The 26,177-nt window shown below is 44.7% G+C and overlaps 1 protein-coding gene across 2 annotated transcripts in view; it reads right to left on the bottom strand.

Annotated features, from left to right (window-relative positions):
- The window catches only part of TTC3 (tetratricopeptide repeat domain 3), a 132,191-nt gene extending 106,260 nt beyond the window's left edge, over nucleotides 1-25,931 (bottom strand). Inside the window, exons 1-7 of one of the 2 annotated variants that reach the window (XM_074970107.1) lie at nucleotides 25,874-25,931; nucleotides 23,874-23,953; nucleotides 16,597-16,642; nucleotides 9,915-10,044; nucleotides 8,771-8,858; nucleotides 5,623-5,676; nucleotides 3,225-3,348 (exon numbers count right to left, since the gene is read on the bottom strand). In XM_074970107.1, coding sequence (XP_074826208.1) covers nucleotides 3,225-3,348; nucleotides 5,623-5,676; nucleotides 8,771-8,858; nucleotides 9,915-10,044; nucleotides 16,597-16,642; nucleotides 23,874-23,942 — 511 coding nt within the window. In that variant the 5' untranslated portion in view covers nucleotides 23,943-23,953; nucleotides 25,874-25,931. Of the gene's footprint in view, nucleotides 1-3,224; nucleotides 3,349-5,622; nucleotides 5,677-8,770; nucleotides 8,859-9,914; nucleotides 10,045-10,416; nucleotides 10,448-16,596; nucleotides 16,643-23,873; nucleotides 23,954-25,873 lie in introns of those variants that run through there. The other variant, XM_074970115.1, reaches the window with a different exon arrangement.
- Nucleotides 25,932-26,177: the final 246 nt, after the last annotated feature.

Genomic DNA, 26,177 nt, shown 5'->3' on the forward strand with positions numbered 1-26,177 from the left:
CCAACTGTGCCCACATATCTATTCAGGGGACACCATCACAGGGCCTAATAACATCAGCCACACTATCAGAGGCTCGTTCACCTGCACATCCACCAATGTGATATATGCCATCATGTGCCAGCAATGCCCCTCTGCATGTACATTGGTCAAACTGGACAGTCTCTACGTAAAAGAATAAATGGACACAAATCAGATGTCAAGAATTATAACATTCATAAACCAGTCGGAGAACACTTCAATCTCTCTGGTCACGCAATCAGAGATATGAAGGTCGCTATCTTACAACAAAAAAACTTCAAATCCAGAGTCCAGCGAGAAACTGCTGAATTGGAATTCATTTGCAAATTGGATACTATTAATTTAGGTTTAAATAGAGACTGGGAGTGGCTAAGTCATTATGCAAGGTAGCCTATTTCCCCTTGTTTTTTCCTCCCCCCTCCTCCCCCCCCAAGACCTTCTGGTTAAACTTGGATTTATGCTGGAAGTGGCCCACCTTGATTGTCATGCACATTGTGGGGAGAGTGGTCAGTTTGGATGAGCTATTGCCAGCAGGAGAGTGAGTTTGTGTGTGTGTTGGGGGGGGGGGCGGAGGGTGAGAAAACCTGGATTTGTGCTGGAAATGGCCCAACTTGATGATCACTTTAGATAAGCTATTACCAGCAGGAGAGTGGGGTGGGAGGAAGTATTGTTTCATGGTGTCTGTGTATATAATGTCTTCTGCAATTTCCACAGTATGCATCCGATGAAGTGAGCTGTAGCTCACAAAAGCTCATGCTCAAATAAATTGGTTAGTCTCTAAGGTGCCACAAGTACTCCTTTTCTTTTTGCAGATATAAATGTGTTAACCATCACAGTCATGTAGTAGAACGAACAGCAGTTAATAGTTTCACCGAACATTTTGTTTCAATCAATTATTTCATTTGGATGACAAAGTAACAATCTTTCACTCTACCACTGTTATATGCTTTAAAATATCCACACAAAATGGATGTAAAGTTACCTATTAAATCCATTACCATTTCAAGACTTTGGGAACTTAGAAAAATATTAGCCAGATAATGAGTACCAGAGGGTACCCCCAAACAGTTCTATGAAGGAGAAGAGCTTATGCTTAAAACCAAGTGGGCTAAGACTTTAGAGCTAATTATTTACTAGTTTGGAATATTTTAAAATGAAAAACTTGAAGAGTTTCTAAAAATATCTGACAGTCAGTATATGGGAATGTTGTCTTTTAACATAGGAGGCACCCATCCTACCCACAGGACATCACAACAAGAGACAAAGCCTCCTGAGCAAGATGACTGCAAAATTTCTGATCATATCCAATCGTCAGACTGTCTCCAAATGTTATGGAGTTGTTTTAACTTTGAAACTGACTTCTCACTAGTTTCTAATGGGACCAAAATTATCAGTGTCCTAATCTGCCTAAAGACACTGTCAAACTCGTGGACTCCTGTTAAAAAAAAAAAAAAAAAATATTTAAACTATACTTCAGATAATTTTTAGAAAGTGCTAGTGAGTCACTTCTTTATAATTAGATATAAACTCTTGTTTTGTTTTTTGTTAAACTGAAGTCTTCCTTCAAATGTTAGACCAGCCTTGTTTTCTTTAACAGTCATTCCTGAAAAGGAAGGTAAGAGAAAATATTCTGGTTTATTGTCTCTCTACGAAAAAAAGTACCTCAAGCCAAGTAGGATTCAGATTCCAATGTCACTGATGACAGAACACATCCCAGTTATCAAAAGCTTATTTTTAATACAGAAGGGGATATCATACCTATGGCAGCTGCAGCAAGAACGATGATAAACACTGGAGCAAAACAGGATATTGCAAAAGAAAGATTGCTAAGCTGTTTTTCTAGCTTTAGAATAGCTGACAAAACTGAAGAGTGGATGACTCCATGGAAAAATTAAGTATACTGCATTTAGAAACTGTTTCACTTAGCTGATAATCATGTTCTCTGTCTTTTCCTTTGTTATTTTCTAAGAGTTCATCTGGCTCTTGTCAATTATTCCACAAATGAGGTTATGATATTTAAGATACAATCAACTGCTGTGAAAATTACTATCACTGACTAAGAGTAGGATGCCAATGAGGAAATAAGCAGCAGGAAGGGATAAAGTCAAGGTAAGAATTTCCTTTGTAATGAACATTAGAAAACAAATACGTAAGCATGAGAGAATAATCCTTCTGTACTGAAAAGATTCTCATTTTCCCACGATACCTCAACTGCTCCAAAGCTAAAGAAAAAAAAAAAAAATAGGACTCAGACACACATCCACACCCCCAACCACCCCATGACAAGGTATCTTCCCCCATTTTTTTTTTTTTTAAATGCTTGTCAGTCTGGGCAACTGCACCTGAATTGCCCCTCTATGATCCAGCAAGAGCACCCATTCTTAGATTTCCCGCTCCTAAGCCATTACCGCTCTTGGACTGACACATGCACCTCTCTACTTCCTGACCGGGGCATGTCCAGGCTGCACAGTTCTCTTCTAAGACTGTTATTCCCCAGCAAGGCAGACCACCTAAGAGGCCTGTGTCTGCACTTGGCTTACTCTTCAAAGGCTGTAAACAGTGTAACTGCTAGAGTTACAAGTTATCACAGCTCTTTCTAAGCAAATATGTTTATTCTTAAAGTAAAAGCATTATACAGAAAGCATATTAAAACCAATTAAAGAACCTACATGCATGCTAATAAGCTACCAGAGATTGCCCCAAATCCTACAAGGTCTCTGGCTGGTGAGTAGTCCTTCAAGCCTCACCAAGGTTTTTTTCCCCCCTCATGATCACAAGTTCGTAATTGCCTTGGCTCAGAAAAAAGCACCCCCATGAATCTGCGAATTACTCCTCCATGCTGTTTGGAACTTTTGATCCTGGGAATAGGTAATTCATAGATAAAGGTCTTGTCCCCAAAGCAAATACCCTCTAGAAAACCTGCTCAACTATCAATTCATTCCTGTCTTAGCCCATTTTCTAAAGGAGTCCTTTGAAGCTCATAATACTTCCCAAGTATTATAATAATACTCATAATACTTCCCAAGGGTTGCATTAGTCACGTCTCCTACACAGCTTACATACAATCCCACAACACCACAAACATTTGCATTTTTAATATGAGATCCCATGATATTTAAAAGTTAATTCAATAAGGTGTAGCCCAATTCGATAATGGTTGTCCAGAATCTTGCAGGAAATTGATTATACACAATGATTATACTTACATTTAGCAAAGAAAGCTTCTAGAGGAGGCCAACAGTAATCTCCAAGTTCTTCTAATTTCTGTAGAACACTGAACTCGCCCGTACATTTCACCCAGGCAAGGGCAGCCCCAATATCAAAAACTCTCTATTTCAAATAAAGGGTAGAAATTAGAGAAAGTTAGCAACTGTACTCAGTTTTTCTTATATGGGATAAGCTAAGTAAAAGAAAATAACCTAAATTACTGGCAACACAATATAAACTAAAAAATTTAACAAATATGGATAGCATATCAGCAATGTTGTGTAACAGTCTGACAAATAAGGTGCAAGGGCAAATGTTTAGGGTGTTGCCTAGAAAAAATAGAAAAGCACAGTTCAAATACTTCATATCTATTCCACAACCCACAGAATTCAGGAAAGATATTTTTAGTTTATTTCTACATTATTTCTATGCATAAAAATATGGTCAAAGAGAACCAACACTAAGTTACATTGCATTTTCACAAATTACAACAGCCACCTCATTTTATGCACAAGAAAGGCACATGGACAACCTTAGAAAAGGTTTTTTGCTCTAGCTGCTAGGTTAGATGTGACATACCAGTGACGCTGGCAGATCAGGTGCCTGCTCATACCAAGGTCCCCGTGTCTCAACTGGACACTGACAAATACATAGTTGGAATCAGTCTGGCTCACCTGTGTAATAATTCTAATTTCTATTTTAACAATTATAAGAATGTGTTTATACTTCATTGAATGCTTATGAATTGGTGAGTGCATTAATATTATTTATAATATTGTATCCGATACTGTAAGGTAATATTTCAGCAGTTACATTGTGAACCTCTGTGACTGTATAAATCACCAGATGGGAGAAAGACCTTAATTAGCGAGGGGCTCATCTTCAACAGAAAGTGTTATGCCTTTCCCCAAAGGAAAGGTCCATGAACACCCGACAGACTATTATGGGACCCTGCAACTGGAGTCTCCCTAAAAACCCTCAAGAGAACAAAACACTTTTATTGTTCTGTCCTCCTCCCTGTGACAAGCCATGCAAGTGGATTCCTCCGATCAGTTGAGTTTCCAGCTCAGAGTACATGACATGAGGGGTATAAAACCCCTAACACAAACTAATGCTTGGACTCTGGGGACAAGATTTTTCCAGGCATAAGCAAGAGATCCCCAGCTGCTTAGCCTGGGTTAGTTTCAACTGCACTGGCTTTCAATTAAGTTCTGGGTACCATTCAAGTTGTAGGGTTTGATCTATTTAGCATTTTTCTTGGTGACTCACTGTGGTGGGGTATACAAACCCCACACTGGAATGTATGGGGTTAAAGGACAGTCTTGGGTACAGCTAGCCCGCCCCCCTAACCCAGCAGAACATGCTCCAACTGGCAACATGGCTGAAAAGCCTGCTCAGAAAGGTGGAGAGGAGCACAGAACTACCCCACCAACTCCAGCCAAAAGGGGCTAGAGATGCATCCCTGAAGCACAGGACTATATGCTGAGTCCAGTTCAGGCTGACTGTTTGCTTTCCTTTTTATTTTTCCCTATCTGGGACCAGAAGCAGAAGGTGCAGTGGTAGGAAGCAACCCAGAGAGGGTACCTCAGAGGGTCTATCAATGCTGCTGACCCTCATAGGGCCCTGGGTCAGAGCCTGGTGGAGTGGGCAGGCACAGGCTCCCCTGCGACTACCCCATAACTGAGTGGATGCTAACCACTAAGCCACCCAAGCCCACTGAGGGCCCTACTACACCCACCTATGTATTTGTGCTTCAACCCAAACTGAGACAACAGCGGACATGAGAACAGACATTCCTCAAGCAGGGTGTTGCAAGTGAAAAGCCCTTGACTCTGAAACACTTCTCCTGTGTCCAAGACAGCCTGAGTTGGGTGACCATCAAAGCATGTTCTAAACGAGTGGGGTTGAGTGCAGAATGTTTGTTGGCTGGTATGTTCTGTCAGTGTGTTTTTAAAACAGATTGTGAATTTAGAATATGATTTTTATTTACTATTAAATGCATGTCCATCAAGACAAAATGCCATTTAAATTAAATAAAAATATAAGTAGTGAATTATCCAGTAACAAGTGGCTGATTTATTTCTCCCACTATAAAAAGTGGCTATGATATGGTCTTCAAAATGGCAAACTAGAAAGCAAATTTCTTTAACATTAAAGTAACTTGCTAGTTTATGCCATCTGTATAGGTTAAGAGAAAGTGACATGCAGAAGAAAAAGTACATCCACACACCAAAACTTCAGAACTGAGAGATTTCTAAGAAAATGAGACCATCAAGTGCTCTAGCTGTTAAATACCCATGTACCTTGTGTATACGTAAAAAAGAAATACTGCAAACAGATGGAAAAGCCTTATTTACAGAGGTTTTTATTTTTTTAAAAAAAGTCAAAATAACTTACATTTTCTATTCGAGTACCAATACTCAATATGCCACTGATAAAAAATGGATTGTTCTGCGGAAAAAAAAAACAAAAAACAAAAAAAGAAATCAGACTTTTCACCCAACCAAAAGCAAAGTGAGGTTGTTCACTCAACAGCATTTCTGGGTCTGTAATGCGGTAACTTTTGAATGCTACATCTGATCCATTCAAAAATTCCAGGGAATGTTCTAGGCAACAGTGAGTAGAATCATATTGATTTTTGTGAAAATCGGAAGAAAAAAAAAAAAGAAGGGGGAGAAAGAGGAATCTGATTAGGAGAGCCAGCAGCTTCAAAGAACCAGTTGATGGCAGCCATTAACACCTTACCTCGTAACAATACCCCCTCTATCTCAACTTTGCTGATCCTCCCAGTACAGTACAATGTTGATATCCAAAATGACTTATTTCCCAGACAGAAAGACAAAAAATAAGAATAGTGGGGAGAAGGGATAGTGGGGAGAAAGGAAATAGAAGGAGGCTGGCACACAGGGAGCTTGTGGGAGGGAATACCAGGAGAATGTCTACCCTGGCACTTATCGGCAAAACTTGTTGTTCAGGGGTTTAAAAAAAAAAAAAACAACCCCCAAAAGGACAAGTTTTATGGACAAAAAGCACCAGTGCGAACAGCGCCTTATCAGCAGGAGCACCCTCCTGCTGACAAAGCTGTTGCTGCTCGTGGGGGGTGGAAGATTTTTTTTTTTTGTCGGCAAGAGAGCTCTCTCCTTCAGACAAACAGCAGCTACGCTGCGTGGCTTTTAGTGGCATGGCTATAACAGCACACTGTGTCACTAAAAGCTGCAGAGTGTAGCCATAACCTAGGATGCATGGAGCCCCTGTAAGGGCAATGTGCTCAGACAGAAGCAACAAACTGTGCAACCCACTAGTACAGTGGTTCTCAACCTTTCCAGACTACTGTACCTCTTTCAGGAGGTTGATTTGTCTTACTTACCCCAAATTTCACCTCACTTAAAAAGTGCTTGCTTACAAAATCAGACATCAAAATACAAAAGTGTCACAAGCACACTATTAGTGAAAAATTGCTTACTTTCTCATTTTTACCACATTATAATAAAATAAATCAATTGGAATAGAAACATTGTACTTACAGTTCACTGGTATAGTATATAAAGCAGTGTAAACATGTCATTATCTGTAGAAAATTTTAGTTTGTACTAACTTTGCTAGTTCTTTTTATGTAGCCTGTTGTAAAACCAGGCAAATCTTGATGAGTTGATGTACCCCCTGTAAGACCTCTGTGCACCCAAGGGGTACACATACCCCTGGTTGAGAACCACTGCACTAGTTATTATGAAGTCATGTAACAGCAGAGAATCATAGAATCATAGAATATCAGGGTTGGAAGGGACCCCAGAAGGTCATCTAGTCCAACCCCCTGCTCGAAGCAGGACCAATTCCCAGTTAAATCATCCCAGCCAGGGCTTTGTCAAGCCTGACCTTAAAAACCTCTAAGGAAGGAGATTCTACCACCTCCCTAGGTAACGCATTCCAGTGTTTCACCACCCTCTTAGTGAAAAAGTTTTTCCTAATATCCAATCTAAACCTCCCCCATTGCAACTTGAGACCATTACTCCTCGTTCTGTCATCTGCTACCATTGAGAACAGTCTAGAGCCATCCTCTTTGGAACCCCCTTTCAGGTAGTTGAAAGCAGCTATCAAATCCCCCCTCATTCTTCTCTTCTGCAGACTAAACAATCCCAGCTCCCTCAGCCTCTCCTCATAAGTCATGTGCTCTAGACCCCTAATCATTTTTGTTGCCCTTCGCTGGACTCTCTCCAATTTATCCACATCCTTCTTGTAGTGTGGGGCCCAAAACTGGACACAGTACTCCAGATGAGGCCTCACCAGTGTCGAATAGAGGGGAACGATCACGTCCCTCGATCTGCTCGCTATGCCCCTACTTATACATCCCAAAATGCCATTGGCCTTCTTGGCAACAAGGGCACACTGTTGACTCATATCCAGCTTCTCGTCCACTGTCACCCCTAGGTCCTTTTCCGCAGAACTGCTGCCTAGCCATTCGGTCCCTAGTCTGTAGCGGTGCATTGGATTCTTCCATCCTAAGTGCAGGACCCTGCACTTATCCTTATTGAACCTCATCAGATTTCTTTTGGCCCAATCCTCCAATTTGTCTAGGTCCTTCTGTATCCTATCCCTCCCCTCCAGCGTATCTACCACTCCTCCCAGTTTAGTATCATCTGCAAATTTGCTGAGAGTGCAATCCACACCATCCTCCAGATCATTTATGAAGATATTGAACAAAACCGGCCCCAGGAACGACCCCTGGGGCACTCCACTTGACACCGGCTGCCAACTAGACATGGAGCCATTTATCACTACCCGTTGAGCCCGACAATCTAGCCAGCTTTCTACCCACCTTATAGTGCATTCATCTAGCCCATACTTCCTTAACTTGCTGACAAGAATACTGTGGGAGACAAGTATTCTTAGAGTGGACCATCAAGATGCAGTTTTGGGCTGCACTCAATCAATCTTCCATTGATCAGAATTTTCAAAGTAAAAACTGTGCAATACCTCAATTTAAAAACAAAAAACACCCCACACAAAATATTTGGTTCATCATTTGCACACTCGCCCTCAGTTTTCTTTGCTGCTTCCCCCTCTCCTTTGTTTGGTGTCTCGTACCGGTGTATGGTTGTTTTGGACCAGACTAGCAGCAGCAGCATTTAAACAGCAAACTGTTATTGAGCAAAAGAACAGTGAAAGTGACCAAGAAAAAGCAACTTTATTTCACTCTGCGGGTAGGAGGACCTCTCAACTCACTGACGCGGCTCTACTGTCTGTACTGCAATCATGGATCAGAGAATGCTTTACTATCCACTGTTCAAGCACATAACAAAAAGATGGTCCATGTTCCAATCAAGCCCCAGGAGCCAGTTTTCCTGCAGACATTACTGAATCATTGTACTTCCCCTACAAAAACAGTCACTCATGGTGCAACCCAACTGACTGTCAACATATTTATTCACCCTAGCAGAAACAACTGCCTTGTACTAATTTAACATATAAATCAAGATCTGTATCATGGCAAGGTGCTAATTAAGCAGTCTAACACATTTGAAAACATAAGTTATAGACCACCACTTACCACAACTTTCTTAGCCAAATCAACAAGGTCTTCCAGAACCTCAATATCCCAGAGTCTCTTCAAACTTAGCTCACAAAAGTAGGAATTGCTTAAATGAAAACATTTATTTTTTTAGAAAAAGTAATTTTTGTCCCGTTATATAGCCTTAGCTATTATTAAAGTCAGTCAGATCTAAAGAAGACAGTGTTTAGTAACCTAGAGCAATCTCTTAAAAATGGGAAATCAATGGTAGCTGCGGGGTTCTTAGCACTTTCAAAAACCAGGGCAATGATTTGGATGTTTAAATATAGGCATCTATTTTTGAAGAGTTTATCCCAGATATTCACAATCTAAAGTCTCTTCAGTTATAGCCAGGCCCCTACCAAATTCACAGCCATGAAAAACTTGTCACAGGTTGTAAAATCTGGTCTTGTGTTTTTTTACTCTATGCTATAGAGATTTCAAGAGGGAAACCAGTGTTTCTGAAACTGGAGGTCCTGACCCAAAAGTGGGTTGTGGGTCCGGGGGGAAGGAAATTGCACGGTTATTTTAGAGGAACTGCAGTATTGCCACCCTTATATCTGTGCTGCCTTCAGAGCTGGGTGGCCAGAGAGTGGCAGCTGCTGGCTGAGGGCCCAGCTCTGAAGGCACCAGCGCAGAAATAAGTGTGGCAAAACCATACTACACCATCCTTACTTCTGCACTGCTGGTGGCAGTGGTTCTGCCTTCAGAGCTTGGCTCCGGTCCAGCAGCCGTCGCTCTCTGGCCACCCAGCTCTGAAGACAGTGACGTGACCAGCAGCCATGCAGAAGTAGAGGTAGTAGTATTGCAACCCTCTTACAACAACCTTGCAACCCTCCCACATCTCCTTTTTGGGTCAGGACTCCGACAATTACAACACTGTGAAGTTTCAGATTTAAATAGCTGAAATCATGAAATTTATGATTTTTAAAATCATATGACCATGAAATTGACCAAAATGGACTGTGAATTTGGTATGGTCCCAGTTATAGCCAACTTTGCTCTTTGCCAGATTGAAGCATTAATGTGGGCATTTTTAGTACTTATGCATCTATACTCTAAATTCACAGAAATCTTCCACATTAAAATAAAAACAAAAATGTAAAAGGACACGATTAACCAATATGAATACATGCATGCTTACCTTAAATCGGTTACTACAGGTTTATTCTCAAGTTTAAACAGAAACGGCCAAATGATGTATATTCTAATCACATCGCAATAGTCTTTCAGTACATGAACTGGCTTACTGCACCACACTTCACAGGGATCAGCTGCTTAATAAAAGAAAAGGAAGACATAAGGAACCTGATTAAGAATAACCAAAGCTTAGTGGGTTTTTTTAATTAAACATTTGAGTAATTTCTATGCTATGCTCAGGCCTAAAACCTGGAATCAAGGAAATCTGAACACACCAGGTATAGCTGAGTTCTTTGCCACAACCTCCCAAATAAATGGGAGATTCCAGAAAGGGCTATATTTGCAAATGATCAGCGTCAAGAGATTTTCTTTTGGGGTTGGGGGAGGGGAAGAAAAGAAGGGGAGAGGGAGGTTTTTTGGGGATTTTGTTTTTTTAAGAAAGGACATATTACCCTCTCTCAACAAATCTCTAGCAATAACACATAGAACTTTTTGTTTGCTTTCACCTTTCAGGAAGAACATGCATCTGACCCACAGTTTCTAGTCCATACATCTCCCACTACTTCCGCAAGCATTACAGGCTGAAATCAAGCATTTGTTTCTCCCTCTTCCAGTCAGAACCAACTTCACCACGAAGAGGCATATGGCTCAACCTAGAACTAAGCAATATCAAAGAGTAATTTGGAAACTCCTGCTAGTGAGAAACAAACACTTGACTGTCCCAAGATTGCAAATAGCATTAATTAACCAGGTCACTAATCACTCAGAACAGTTTAGCTGGTCAGAATGCTGCAAAAACCACTATCAAAGCAGATTTTTTTCTGACTGATGCAGCACAAAGAGCTTTAGAAATCTTATTGTGGTCATGCAATTAGACCTGGAATAGGTCATTTGAGAAGCAAATCCAGGAAAAGGACACTCAGAAGCCACTACACAGAGGACCCAGGACAACAGATTATATTAATGTACCAAGCCACTTAAAGATTTCTAAAATTCAGTAGACTCTATTAGCCTCCAAGAGCATGCCATCAAAACTGTTTTTCTGACATGACCAGAAAAGTGTGTCAGCCTCAAAAAAGATGAGGTACTTGTTAAGGACAAACAATGACAATTGTCACCGCCACGCCACTTCCTCCTCAATCATAGTATCCAGAGTCTGGCCAGTTATGCAAATTGAGACAGAAACCAGTAGGACAGTCCTAATAATGGCCTGAGATGACAAAGAAGAGTTACTATTCATGACGAAATTGTACAGGTCACGGACTTACAGGCCCCGTGCTCCCTCTCGGCTCTGTACGGTCCCTGAGAGGAACCTCACTTCAGTGAGACAGCTCTTCTTGGGGGTCCACTCTCTCTCAGTGGTTAAGCCCTGGATTCCACTGCCCCCTGGAACCGCACCTCCTGGAACCTCCAACACGCCTGTCTCTTGCTGGGTACCCCCTCAGGGAGTCCACTTGCTCTGGACCCTCACAGGGGTCACAATCTGGGTGTTCTGGAACTGCTCTGGGAGAAGACTCTGCTGCAGCATGACTCCCTTCAGGGCATGCTGTCCAGGGCAAGAAGCCTCCTCAGCTTCAGCACTTCCTGGGTCCAACCTCAGAGCATTCAGCACCCCCCCGTTCACACCGTGAGCTCCCCACAGTGAGTTCACCTAGATGGGACACCTGGGGAAGCCTTACATGCCTCCAAAGGGCACCCCCACTTCACACAGTCAGCAGTGACTCTCAGCCAGCATTGTAAAACAGAAAGTTGATTAGTCAACAGAAACAGTACAGTTTTCTACCCTTTGGTAACCTGTGACCAGTGTTATTGACCAACCACTTTCTTAAAACAAAAGCCATATCAACAGTATGGGCACTGTAGCAGCATAGCAATGGCATCATAGCTATGCTGCTGTAACCCCATAGCATAGAGGAAGGGTGGTCAACCTGAGCCTGAGAAGGAGCCAGAATTTACCAGAGTACATTACCAAAAAGCCACTATAATATATAATGTGTATATATTGTGATAGACCCAGGCCAGCTGGATACAGCAGAGTAGTAAAAGGCAGATATACTGGCCACTGGATAAACAGTTTTCTGTTCCCTGACTGACCAGAGCCAGGGCTGCTCCAGGCTAGGGTGAACACATGACTCCAATTAGCCTGAAAAGAGTCAGTTCAAGCTGTTTGAGTCAGATGTTCTCATTAGCCTAATTAAGGCCCCTCTGATACTATAAAAGGGCTCACTCCAGTCAGGCCAGAGAGAGCCAGGGAGCCAGAAGGGCTGGGTAATGAAGACACCCTCAAGCCACTAGAAAGGGAGCCCTAAGGTAAGGGTGAAGAAGGCATTAAGAGAGAGAAGTGGGAGAGCTGTGGGAAAGTGGCCCAGGGAAATGTAGTAACTCTGGTGGTGAAAGGTCGGCTGCCAACAGCTGCTGCCATTAGGGTCCCTAGGCTGGAACCTGGAGTAGAGGGCAGGCCCGGGTTCCCCCCAACCCGCCACAACAGAAACACCTCCTGTGAAAGGAAGACAGACCCCTGTCAGGACAGGAGGCTAAACTGTTCTGGAAAAAGCCCGTAGGGACAACAGAGACTACAGGAGTTCTCTCACCAACCTCTTTGCTGGCTTATGATGAAAAGGGCTCAGAAGACTGTAACCCTGGCCCTAGAGAGAGAAGGGCTATGTGGAGGGTCACAGTGAGCCTCTGAGGCTAGCATAAACCGCCTGGAACCCACGGGGACAAGGTCAGAGCTCTGCCACTAATATATACATATACATACACACACACACACAGGCGCGCACAATTATGTAAGTTGATAATGTATATTTATTATGCATTTATAATATATAGTTACCGATAATCTTTTACTTAGTGGGACTTCTGGCAGTCTGCTTTCAACAATCCCCTTGAAATCTGATTTGTGTTCAGTTGTGCTCACACGTAGCAGTTCTCTTAAGTGGCTGTCTGTTAAAATGGATCGATGCTTGAATTTCACATGTTTGAGTGTCAAGAAAACAGACTCAAAGATAGGTAGAGGCAAACATCAAGATTAATTTTAGGGCTGCACCTCTGTTGGCATATTTATCCCTTGGTACAGATTTCCAGAAAGTAAGGGTCCCCTCTGAAATCTGTTCAGAAGACAATCTGTCGTCTTCCAAAAGTTCTATTATTTCCATCTGGGATGTTGATTCGTCTGTCACTAAAGGGGCCTTCAGATAATCAGAAATCTGATTTGAGGTCTTTTCTGATGCAAATCTTGGAATCTTTCCTCAAAACTGCCTTCAGATCTTTAATCACGCTCGCATAACTAGTTGTGCTCCTTTTTAGGGGTTCTGCTGTATCTTCTTTTGATCTGGCTTGAAGTTGTGACATTGAGGGAAAGTGTGTTCTCTACCTCATTTGTCTGAAATAACTGCAGTTTGTTCATGAACGCAAATACACCTTGCACTAGATCAGACAGCAACCGGAATTTTCCTTTTAAGTCCATGTTTAGTTTATCCAAATGCAGCATCACGTCTGCAAGAAATGTCAAGTCTAGAACCCACCCACGATCTGTAAACTCGGGGTCTTTTCTGTGCTTCTCCTCCATAAACAATTTTACTGGTTCCAGGAGCTCGAAAAAATGGGAAATAACTTTACCTCTCAAAAGCCATCGAACTGCACAGAATGGCAAATGGGCAGGGATGTCATCTTCACCCAGTTCTTCAACTAGATTATGAAACTGTCTGTGATTGAGTGCATTTGAGAGAATGAATTTCACAATGTGCAAGACAGCTTTCATGATACCAAATTTGAGATTTTTAGACACCAGTTGGTCCCGATGACCACCACAGGGAAATGTCCAAAATTCGGGAAAGCTCTCAGACTTACAAAGCCCTACTAATCCATTCGCAGATCCCCACGTGGACAGAGCCCTGTCTGTTGCAAAAAGCCACTTGCCTTTACAGAAGCTCACTGCCATTGCAACTACCAACATCAATGCCTCCTTTAGATCTCATCCATGAGTTTTGTCCTTTAGTGACACAATATCGAGGAGTTCTTCCCTTACAACAGTCGTCAGATACAGTGCGGACAAACACCGATAAGAAGGTTTATCCTGTGCATGGCACGACTCATCCAAAGAGTTGCTCAAATACTCACACTGCTGAAGTTGTGAGTGCAGTTGCAATTTGATGTCCCTGTTCAAGTTGGAGATTCTGCGTTCTATTATGTGGCGTGAAAGCTGCAGGCCAGACATTTTCTTCTGTAGATTCTCGTTCTCTGGTGACAGGACTGAAATCACATCAGTGAGGCATGTTTTTATAAGCTCTCCTTCAGAGTAGGGCTTTTTCACACAGGCTATGTGCCAGGCCACATAATAGGAGGCTAACATTACAGTCTGATCAGTTGGCAAATCTGGTGAAGAACTGGGCTTCTACATCTGTTTGGTTTTTTCCCCCCCAAAGTTTTCAGTTTTAGAGTGCGGAGTTTCAGAACCTTGTGAGAATTCTTGATCCATATGTGCATGACTTGAAGCGAAACGATGCCTCAAGTTTGAAGATTTGAACTGAGACACACATCTGTCAAAGAAGTCACATGGCCTTACCACTACGTTCAACAAAAAAGTACTTATTCTCCCACTCCTGTTGGAAGCTTCGATTTTCATCTGTGTATTTTCTTTTCTGTTTGCTCTTGCCTTCCATTGTTAGGCAATGTAAGAATTTGATTAAAAATTTCCACACCAGCTAGTTACTGTGTGCTTTATTCAAGAAGACACTGGTGCCGGCCACGGGGTGCTGGACCACTGGCTCTGTCCCAGGTCCCGCTCCCCACTCTATCCCTTTCCCCAAGTCCCCACCCCACCCTTTCCCACCCCCTCCCCCCGAGTAAGCAGTGTTCTCACTCCTCCCCCACCCTACCCCCGAGCCTCCTGCATGTCACAAAATAGCTGATTGCAGCGGGCAGGAGGCACTGGGAGGGAGGGAGAGGGGCTGCTAGGGCTGCCGGTAGGTGCTGAACACCCATCATTTTTTCCCCAAGAGTCGGCTCCTAGCAGGAGCCACATATCTTCTGAAGAGCTGCATGCAGCTCCAGAGCACAGGTTGGCCACCCCAATATATAGTAAGTGTAGTAAGAAACAGTCCATGACCCAAACAGCTTACAATCTAAAGAGACAACAAATGGGAGAATCCCTATGAAGGAACTGAGGTACCAAGGTCTTGGGTACATGGAGGACTTCACCAGCACTATTATATCAATATAACTCCAAGCGTGGACACCTGGAATAACAGTGGCCATTTTTAAACTGTAAAAAAAATCCACTGTTTTTCCAAATAAAAGTGTCTACATGGGGAGTTATAGCAGTATACTAATATTGGTAAATTTCTCTGTATAGGTGAGTCAAAAGAGATTAAGTGACGTGTAGTTGAGAGAGTCTGAAGAATGGGGCTTGGTATGAGGCTTAAGGCCTAAGTCAGGCCCTGCTGATATAAAGCAAAGTTCGCAAGAGTCAGGCTATGAGCAAATGTCAGGCCCTCTTACGAAACAGATGTTTGCTTGCATGTTCACTGTCTGATGCAGAAACTTGGCAAGAACAGGGCTGGCATTACAAAAAACACAAACACTCCTTAGGAGTGCTAGGCACAGGATACTTGCATAAACACATTCCAGAAGGGTGGTACCAGAACACCCCAATACCAAGTTATGGTATAAATATACTACCCGAAGATGACACAGTGACCCCTCCCAAAGATAAGGTCAGGGTGATGCATAGAGATGTTCTGATCGAGCCAACATGTACAAGGTAAAGGGTGGTAACTAACCACGTCAGAGGGGCAAGACATAAAACTTATTTGTATCAGTGTATAAAAGAAGGGTCACAGAGGGGGTGTCTTCGTCCAGCCGATGCGGGAGTCAAAGGCCACTGCTCACCGAGCCAAGTACACTAGCACATGTATGCCTGTTACAATGTAACTGTAGATGTTGATCCAGGGAGCTAGGATAATAAACCTGGCCGAGTACCTTTGCCACTGAACCAAGTCTGTGGTCTTCTTGGGCAGTTTGATAAAGTCTGTTTCCAGGCTATCTGGCCAGAGAGAATACACATGCACCCAAAAATTAACAACATGCCCATGGTCACACAATAAGCATGGTAAAATCAGGAATTCAACTCATAATCGCCCAATTCCCAGTCCAGTGCCTTAACTGCAAGACAATCCTTCCTTTCTACAGAAATGCATATTTAGTTACAGGAAAAAAAACTGTAGCTCAAACAAACCAAGCCACTAGATCCTAGCCCCAATGACCTCAATAGGTCTCTTCACAGTGTAAAATTAAGCCTCTGCAGGATTGCAGCCCAAGACCACATAGCTGAAGCAACTCAAAGACACCTCATTAAGAAAACAGAGTTGAACCTGAAATGGAAAATTAATGCTGAATTTAAGCTTCCATTCTCACATCATACTAAGAGGTTGCATGCATGTAATCCTAATAAAATAGCATTATTATTCTTGCTAACATATGGTTCTCTGTTAGGACAAGAGTGAGAAATATTGCAGCATGAAATATATGTGCTTCTGCTCAACAGGGCTCCAAAAGAATGTTCCCAGCCATCCAAGCAAAATATAGGGGGGGTGAGGGGAGAAGGAGTGAAACATCAGTCCAAATGACCAAGTAAAGCAGACAAAAGTAAAATGTTTGCTAACTTCCAACATCAGTTTACATACCTGTTTTATGTTTATTTGAAGAACGCTTTCTAAATTTCTCATGAACCTAAAAATAAAGAAAATTTTATTTTTTGCATAGTAAGCAACAATCACAATGCACAAACCACAGGCAATATAATTCCTCTTCGCAATAGTGATTTAATTGGTTCTAAAGCAGTTTACATTTATTTAACCTTGCTAAGGACTTTTTAAGGTCTGTCACCACTTTTCTCACCCTTTGCTGTACTAAGATATCAAGGAATAGTAATAGTGCTAGAAGACTTTGCTCCCAAATAACACAAGGGAAAAAAAAACACTTTGTGGACACAGCCACAAGGATCATTCCTGTCCCTCTACTCTGAATGCAAGCATTTTTAATCCCACCTTCAACACAGATGGTCTTACTATTTTCTTTGAGTAGAACTGGATGAATCTGCCTCAGGTCTGGTCTACAAGACAGACCTATACTGGTATAACTAAGTCACTCAGGGGTGTGAAAAATCCAAGCCCCTGAGCAATGAAGGTATACCAGCTTACCCCCCTATGTAGACAGCACTATGGGAAAAGCTCTCTCACTAACATAGCTACAGCCTCTCAGGTAGATGGTTTAACTAAACCAATGGGAGAGCTCTCTTGCATTGGCTTAGAGTCTTCATTAAAGCACTACAGCGATGCAACTGCACCAATGCAGCGTTTGAAGTGTAGACTTGCCCTTAGAAATCAATCAACACTACTCCTCATTTACTCCAGGGGGAATTCTGCACAGAATACTGTTGCAGATTGCTTTGCTCCCCTGCTGAAAAATACCTGGGGGAGCAAAGAAATCTGTGGAAAACACACACCCCTTTCCCTGGCAGCCTGGGCACATCTGCCTGGAGCAGCCAAAAGAGATGTAGCCTGGGGGTGGTGAGGGGGAGGGGGAGAAATGTGGAGAGATGCTAAGGGGGCAGGGCAGGGCAAGGCACGGCACATGCCTGCGTGTGGACAGCAAGAGACACTCTGTTCCACTCCCTTGCTATTGTGGTGCCCGGGCTTGAAGGGGGTAGGCCTTTGTAAGGCAGGCTTTGTCCTGTGAGGCAGAGCAGAAATGTAACAAAGAAGCATGTAGGCTGCTAAAGTTCCCATTGTCAGTTAATTGTTCCCATTCTTAGTCAATTCCCCCAGGAGCCTAAAACACATGTAAAAGCTTAAAGGCTCCTTTACATTGCCAGGGCAATGTAAAGGAGCCTTACAGTAAGTGACAGTAAGGGAATCCTCAGCTAGGAAGATCTATGTGCTTTCTCATTTTTTTTCCTCTGCCAGAGTGGCACAATGGAGCGAGATTGCAGCTCAGGATCTATTTTACTTACCCATTTTAAAAAAAGACAGGACAATGATTAGCAACACTGTATCACTTTCATGTGTGAAAGTCTGAGCAATTTAAAACGACATTCTACTTTACTTTTATTTTGGTGATCTGTAATGTAATTAAATGAAAATCCAAGATTATAACTGGAGTGCAGGGTACTGGTTACCAAGTATTTGTAACTTCAACATCTCCTAACGCACATGAAAGTTAACAGTTATTGTGATTTTTTTCTGTATGGTAGTTTAAATAAATTACCAAAATAAATGAAACTGCTGTGATTATACTGCATTACTTTGACAAATAAAATATGCAGAACTTTGCAGAATTTTTAATTTTTTGGCACAGAATTCCTCCAGGAGTACTCATTCAGCCATTGGTCTTCACAGTCCTATTAAATGAGGGGTGGCCAAACTTTCTGGACCAAGGGCCACATCTAGGTATGGAAATTGTATGGTGGGCCATGAATGCTCACAAAATTGGGGGTTGGGGCGTGGGAGGGGGTGAGGGCTCCAGCTGGGGGTGAGGGCTCTGGAGTGGGGCCAGAAATGAGTAGTTCAGGATGTGGGAGGGGGCTCCAGGCTGGGACTTGGAAGATGAGTGGTTGGGGGTGCAGGAGGGTGCTCTGGGCTGGGACTGAGGGGTTCGGAGGGTGGAAGGGGGAATCAGGGGTGCAGGCTCGGGGAGTACTTACCTCAAGCAGCAGCAGGTCCCCCCTCCTGCTCCTACTCCTAGGGACAGCCAGGTGGCTTTGCATGCTGCCCCATCCGCAGGCGCCACCCCTGCAGCTCCCATTGGCCGTGGTTCCTGGCCAATGGGAGCCGCGGGGGCAGCGCTTGAGGAGGGGGCAGCGTGCCAAGACACCTGGCTGCCCCTATGCATAGGAGCAGGAGGGCGGACATGCTGCTGCTTTTGGGAGCTGCGCAGAGCGGGGCAAGCCCCCGACCCCACTCCCCGGCTTAAGCAGTGAAAGCCCTGGACCCCGCTCCCCAGCGGGAGCTCAAGGGCTGGATTAAAACATCTGGAGGGCCAGATGCGGCCCCTGGGCTGCAGTTTGCCCACCCCTGTGCTGAACCCTACCCGTTTCAGGAAAACAGGCAATCCAACCAACAAGTCCCTTTGGGTCTCCCACCCTTTAAGTAATCATTGAATATGGCCAAATATAGTAAATTGCACAGCTTAGTCAGACAAGATTATCACTGTGTCATGATATTACACATGTGCTACATCTCCGACCTCTTTACAGTCTTTCTGGGATCATACCCTTCTTAGGAGGAGGCCTGGGCCTCCACTTCTCTCAAGAAAGAGCCCATAACTCCAAGACTGCTTCGGCACCTCTGGATGAGGTACACCAGATGTTGTGACAGGCATGTGTAGGACCCATGGCTCTTGAAAGGTGTGTTGTGGGGGGGGTGTTGATCATCATAGCAGTGAAGTCAAGTCTACAGGGTCAACACTAAATGACCTCAACAACAACTACATGGGTGAAACCAGACAATTACTATATTAACACAGGAAAATGATAAGACAAAAACACCACGTCACCTGTGGGTGAACACATTTCACAAAGCGATCACTCTATATCTGATCTCAGTTCTCATTCTCAAAGGAAATCTGCACAACACCTTCAAAAGTCTGGAACCTTTAGTTCAAACTTTCTTGACAATAAAAATCATGGACTGAATAGAGACACTGAATTTATGGCTCATTACAACCATCTATAACCCATTACCACAAAACAAGCTGCCGTTCCCCCTCCCCCTTCCCCATGACTGGAGGATTGTTAACAGGCCACTTAACATATTTCAAGGGACCATTCAAGGTGAACTACTTACACTAAACAATCTGTTCCACCTTGTATTTAGTTGTAACATTAAGTATGTTTCCCAGACCTGAAAAAGAGCTCTGGCCATGTCTACACTACAAAGTTAAGTTGACTTTATGTAAGTCAACATCTAACCTCCAAATTAAGCAAGTCTGTCTTGTGTGTCCACCCCATACTCATCGTGTCGGCGGACTGCATCCTCATTAGCAGTGCTTGCACTGATGCACCGAGCACTGCACTGTGGGTAGCTATCCCACAGTACAAGTAGGCAAATGGGATTTTGGGTAGGGCTTGCAATGCCTCATGTGACCAAAACATTGTCGCAGGTTGTAATGGGAACATGGCTTTAGCCTCTCATGATATATTTTCCTTCCTCCCTCCCTCATATCAATGACAAACAAACTAAGGTTTTTTTAGCCCCTTTTTTCAAAAGCCTGGGTTAGTCGCACGGACACCACAGCCTGATAAGCATGGAATCCGCTCAGCTGTGCACTCTTGTTGTGAGCATTACAAACACCTTATGCCTTATCCTGCAGTATTTCCAGAGCCGAGACAGGAGCCCCCTCATGGAACACTGCAGTGTCATCCAAGCAGCCCTGCTGCAAGCCATAGTGAAACAATTCACAATTGCTGATGGCAGTCGTGCATCAGCCGAACACAGCTGAGTACATATGGCAGAAGAAAGACTAAGAGCTGAAATCTTTCTTCTGCTGTATCAAGTCAATCTTGGCCCTGCTGTTAATGAAAAAAGCATCCTTCAGCATCTGTAGTTGCTGGAAACTCTTTCTTCTCCTTTAACTCCTCAGTAAGCTTGTCTAAGTCTTCTTGGAGCTGGGAGGTTCCAGCCTGCTTTGCTATGTGCAGACTTCGCAACTAATCCTTCAGCAGCCTCTTTTCTTCTTTCTTCATTTCCCCTTTTTAGCCTCACCTCCGAAAGCAGCTGCTTGGCCACAGAGAGATTGGCACCTGTATCCTGCCATTGGCCCAGACGCCTCATAGAGCTTGTCTGCCCTCTTCTATTCCAGATGCAGCAGCTGCTTCAAATCCTTCTGTGTGGTGCTGTACTGTCCGTCCATAGTGTCTTTCACTTCCTGTTTTGGCTGGTTGATGGCGTCTGTCAGTCACATTAATTGGAGGATTGGACTAAAAGAAATCTGATGAGGTTCAACAAGTACAGAGTCCTGGACTTAGGACGGAAGAATCCCATGCACTACTATAGGCTGGGGACTGACTAGCTAAGCGGCAGTCCTGCAAAAAAAAAGATTGCCAGCAGATCGAGGGAAGTGATTATTGCCCTCTATTCGAAACTGGTGAGGCCACATCTGAAGTACTGCATCCAGTTTTGGCCCCCCACTACAGAAAGGATGAGGACAAATTGGAGAGAGTCCAGCGGAGGGCAACGAAAATGATAAGAGGGCTGGGGTATACTACTTATGAGGAGAGGCTAAGGGAACTGGGGTTATTTAGTCTGCAGAAGAGAAGAGTGAGGGGGGATTTGATAGCAGCCTTCAACTGCCTGAAGTGGGGGTTCCAAAGAGGATGGAACTAGCTGTTCTCAGTGGTGGCAGATGACAGAACAAGGAGCAATGGTCTCAAGTTGCAGTGGGGGAGGTCTAGGTTGGATATTCGGAAAAAACTATTTCACTTGGAGGGTGCTGAAGCACTGGAATGGGTTACCTAGGGACGTAATGGAATCTCCATCCTTAGAGGTTTTTAAGGCCCAGCCTATAAACCGGCTGGGATGGTTTAGTTCGGGTTGGTCCTGCTTTGAGCAGGGGTTTGGACTAGATGACCTCCTGAGGTGTCTTCCAACCCTAATCTTCTATGATTCTATTATTCTTAGACTTGGAACTGCCCAGCTTTTCACATGCAAAGGAGTCTGAGTACAGCTCTCTTATTAGGGTAGTGCATCTGCTTTTCGCCTTGAGTCTATATTTGCTTTCCTGATCAGTCATCCCCAGTAATGCTGTCGTTTGGACTCTTGACTTAAGCTACTCCCATCTCTGAGCCCTGCTTCCCTCCTTAAAAAAAAAAAAAAAAAAATCAGGATTTCTTGGTCTCGCGTATTCACCACTGCTGAGAGTGGTCTCTCCTGGTCAGGCAGCATCTGGCCTTTGACATCTTATTCAGGTTTACTGTCTTTCAAAGCTTGGAATATTTTAAACATTGTCTGCCCATCCAGGTGTTAGTGCTGCACTCTTACCTGTTGGGCGTCTTGAGTGCTAACACAAGGTTTCTCCTAAGACAGACTCTATTCCCTTTCAAGCACTTTAATCCAAGACCTGACTAAATAATTTCCCTCACTATCTGCTACTAGCCCAAACTACCTGTCAGATAGTTGATGGGCTTGCTTACCTTGCTCAAATAATTTTCCCAGGAAAACATCCAGTTTGCAGATGCAAATGTAGAACTGCTTCACCACCTCATTTGCTTTCTTGCCCCACACGCTCCTTGGGACTCTGGGAACTTTGGGACCTAGGCTGATCTTGCCTCCCAAGCTTCCTCAGCCTGGGGCCCCTTCTTTCTTTCCCAGCAAGTGCTGGGACCATCAAGCCCTTCAAACTTCTGAAGTTTTTCTGCCCTGTGGCTACAAGAGAAATCACTGTATCCCAGATAATTCGGAGTGTGGGGAGGTGGAACCCTCTGGTCAAGCTCTAGCCCTGGCTTCTGTACTGTGAGTTTCCCATTACACAACTTCATGCATTCCCATGGGAGGTCTCCTCTGTTTAAATTTCTTGCCAGGCAATGTGTCTTTCCATGCCCCAGTTCTTCACATTTCAAGCACGTTAATAATTCTAGGACAATCACCCTTCTTGGCCACAAACAGTGTTTTCTTAGTCTCTTTAAGAGACATCGGGGTCTCTTGCGTCTGAGACTAGGCATCCTTTGTGACCCAGCACTTTCTGGGTGTGCCACAGTACTCTGCACCACCCAGTAATCTCCCTTGTTACTCCAGGGACAACCCAATTTGCATGCCCCTCTTGCCCACAGTACCTGCACCCCCTTAGCAGGACCATCTGACTTCTTTCCCTTCCATTTGTAACAGCTGGGCCTACAAGGATTGCTGGGCTCCCCCGCAAGCCTGTGACAAGGGCTCCTTGAGTTGTCACTGCTACTCCTTCTGCAGATCCAGAACATACGACATCTTTCACTCAAGACGAGTGTAAGCATTGCTCTGTGTTATCATCCCTACTTGATGGGAAGGGGCCTCATACCCCACTTCTAGCACCATACCACAATCAGGGCCCTCACCCTAGAGTACCCCTGGCAGCCCAGTGAGGCCCCACCATTGTCTCTGCCTCAGTTTCCCTGAGTGACAGTTTTATGAAGTCCAATGATGTTCAATATACACATCTCAACCGTTCAGGGGCCTAGTTTATTCAACCCCAAAGGTGGAATACCACATGCACAGGAAGGTGCAGGGCCTAAGTCAGCATTAGTCTGTCAACACAGTTATATCCATGTCCCTTACCAGTGAGGCCTTCATGACACAGAACCCTTTTCTAGAGTCCAGGGCCTCTTCTTATTAACTGGGGGAGGGTCTCTTTTCTTGGGTCAAGGCCAAACTCCCAAGACCTTTCCTCAGGATAACGTCTGATTTCTCATTCCAGGGCTTCTGCCTGTTGACGTCTTTCATGGGAGTCATTCATAGTCCCTTCCTTCCAGAAACCCTCCCACTGAAGAGTATTCTTCCCGGGTTTCCTTCACTGGATTCCCATCCCCTCTGGGAATAGCTTTCTTTATCACGCCCAGGTACTTCACTGCCTAATTAAATGCTTCCCAATTACTCAGTAAGCCAGATGAATCTGAGTTGCCTCATTCTCCCTAGTGCAGCCTGTCAGAGGTAAGCTGAGCCCCTGACTCCTCCTGAGGGCCAGATACTATCTGATACACGCATATAACTTATTCCCTGAGTGGAAGGGGAATAATCTATACTGGTATAGATCATCCTCCTATCAGTATAACTGTGTTCTGATTAGGGACCCTACCAGCATAATGATTTAAATTAAAAAACAAAAACCACTTTTATCTGACAGCTATTCCAGGACAAAATCAGAGTGCAGACCACCTAATTAACAGCCTCCATTAGGCATCCTGCCAGTCCCTTATATATTAATAGTTACTTACCAATTCACAGCATTGTTTAGCACAACCACCATAAAAAGTGGAATCAGACTTCAATGTAGTTACTTCCATAGTGCATGCCTCTGGGGGAAAAAAAGCCAGAAACGCATTATAAAAAAACCCAGAAACTCAATTTGTATATTCATCTGATAGTGCTTAGAATGTCTGCAAAATTAAGTTATAACCTAATGTGAGGGGAAATGATCCAGTCAGCTGTGAATCCATTCAGCTTTCCACTCAGGACCGTCTAGAAGTCGAGATAACCAGTGACACCAAAAAGGTTACAATCTAGGTATAAAACTAGAGACAAAAGATGGATAGACCGATGAGGGAACACAGGAAACAAGGAGACAGTATCGGTCAGCATGATCGTCTGTGGTCCCAGCACAGCCTGTTAAGATTTTTGTAGGCTTCATGACTCGGGAAAGTTTTTTTTGCACTGGACCACAGAGAACAGTCAACTTCATAGAAATTTCTATCTGCTTGCCAAAACTAACCCAAAACACTTTCTTTGTAATTTGCATTTTACAGCCTGTACTCTCTTTACTGATCACAGACAACTATGTACACTAACCCAAATTCATAAAATGCTTTTGGTTTGGCTCAGGGCAAACTGTCCTGTGATCTCTCTGTCTCTCCATGGGCACTTCTTCCAAGTAGCAAGCCTCGCCTCTACCTGCACTTCTCCCAGACCAGAACCCCACAATTCACACTACTTTAGACAGGATCACCAGACTACAACATTCCTCATTTAGTAGCCATATATACCTCAGCTTGTGCAACTGGGTTTAACTATAGACTCCTCTCTGGAAGCTTGTGGCCAACATGAAATGCAGTGGTTCAGAACACGTTCTTCAAAAAACAAGTGATTTATTCATTCACAGAAATGTAACAAGGAGAGAGAACAGGGTTTTAAATAAAAAAAAGCCTGTACATATATTTCCTACCTAAACCCAGCCCACCGTTGCCTGTTTATGGACATACTGCTTCACCCAGGTAACCCAAGCTTGGCCAGAGTGAGAAGGGTTGCCCCCTGTAACTGCTGCCTTCCTGACATACTGAGCTCTCCAGTCAGTGAGTCACTCACCTCAGCTCCCTGGTTCAATTTTATCCATTCCAGAGACTCTGCGTTCAGGATTCCCAAGTTCCTTTGTCTGACTTGGCATCCTGCATGCAGTCCAGACTGGTCTGCGTGTTTCCCCATAGGGGCTTACCTATAGTCTTTACCATACAGTGGATCCCAGGCATTATCTATTTCAGCACAGAACAATTAAAGCAGTCTGCAGCCATCATGACTTGGCTCTTGTGACCCAAAGCTAGCTAGGGGTGATCGTAACACTTACAGAACTAATCCGTCACCCCCGTTTCACAGGACACAGGTACACCTTAGTGCAGACAACGCCAGCTCTTCACGGCGGTCAGTCACCACAGGGAGGGGCGCTCGCCCGCCCCAGAAGCGCGGGCGCCGGCGAAGCGGGGGCCCGGGGCCCGAGCCGGCGGAGGGCGGGCCCCTGTTCCACGCGGGCTGGACGCCGCCTCACGTGACACCTAGCTCCCTTCGCCCACGTTTACTCCGCAAACCTGGGCGCCGGAAGCGCCTCAGGCCAAGCCGGCATTCCTTGCGGGGCGCGCCTGCTGCCTCCGACCCGCCTCTCCCCGCCACCGGACGCGGCCTGGCGGCGCCGCCGCCGCAAGAGCTCTGGGGTGGGCGAGGGGAGCGAGCGGGACCCGCCGGAGCCCGGGCGGATGGTGCCAGCGGGCTCCTGTCCCCTCCTCGCTGGGGCACCCCTGGCAGACAGCACGGGGGAGGTACGGGGGGAGCGAGGGCGCCGTGTGATCCCTCCCCCCCCGCCGCGGATACAGGCCTCTCCGGGGCTAAGCACAATCGCCGCCGCCCCCGGCCGCGCGCCGCACGCAGAGCAGGCGGGGGAACCGCGAGCACAGAAACGATCGTTCAACCGACACCCCAGGCGCACCCCCTGACAACGCCCCCCCTCACTCACCGGGCCGGGCCCGAGCCCCGAGAGCAGCGACAGCAGCCGCGACCAACGAGCGGAACTTCTGCCAAAAAACAGCCACTTCCCCCACCGCCCCTCCCTCTTCCTCCCAGACCTTCGATTGGCTGCTTGCCTCCTGACGTCAGGGGTTTCAGAAAGGGGAACAGGCTCCTCGCACCTTGCGTTGCCTGCGCCTGCGCGAGAGGCCGAGGTGTACGTCGACGCTTCCTTAAGCTGGCTGGCGAAGAGCGGGGCAGCGGGTCTGACGTCCGCTTTTAACGTCATGCGCAGGCGACGACTCCGCTCGCTC

This window comes from Natator depressus, chromosome 1, assembly GCF_965152275.1.
Source record: "Natator depressus isolate rNatDep1 chromosome 1, rNatDep2.hap1, whole genome shotgun sequence".
NCBI classification, from domain to species: Eukaryota; Metazoa; Chordata; order Testudines; family Cheloniidae; genus Natator; species Natator depressus.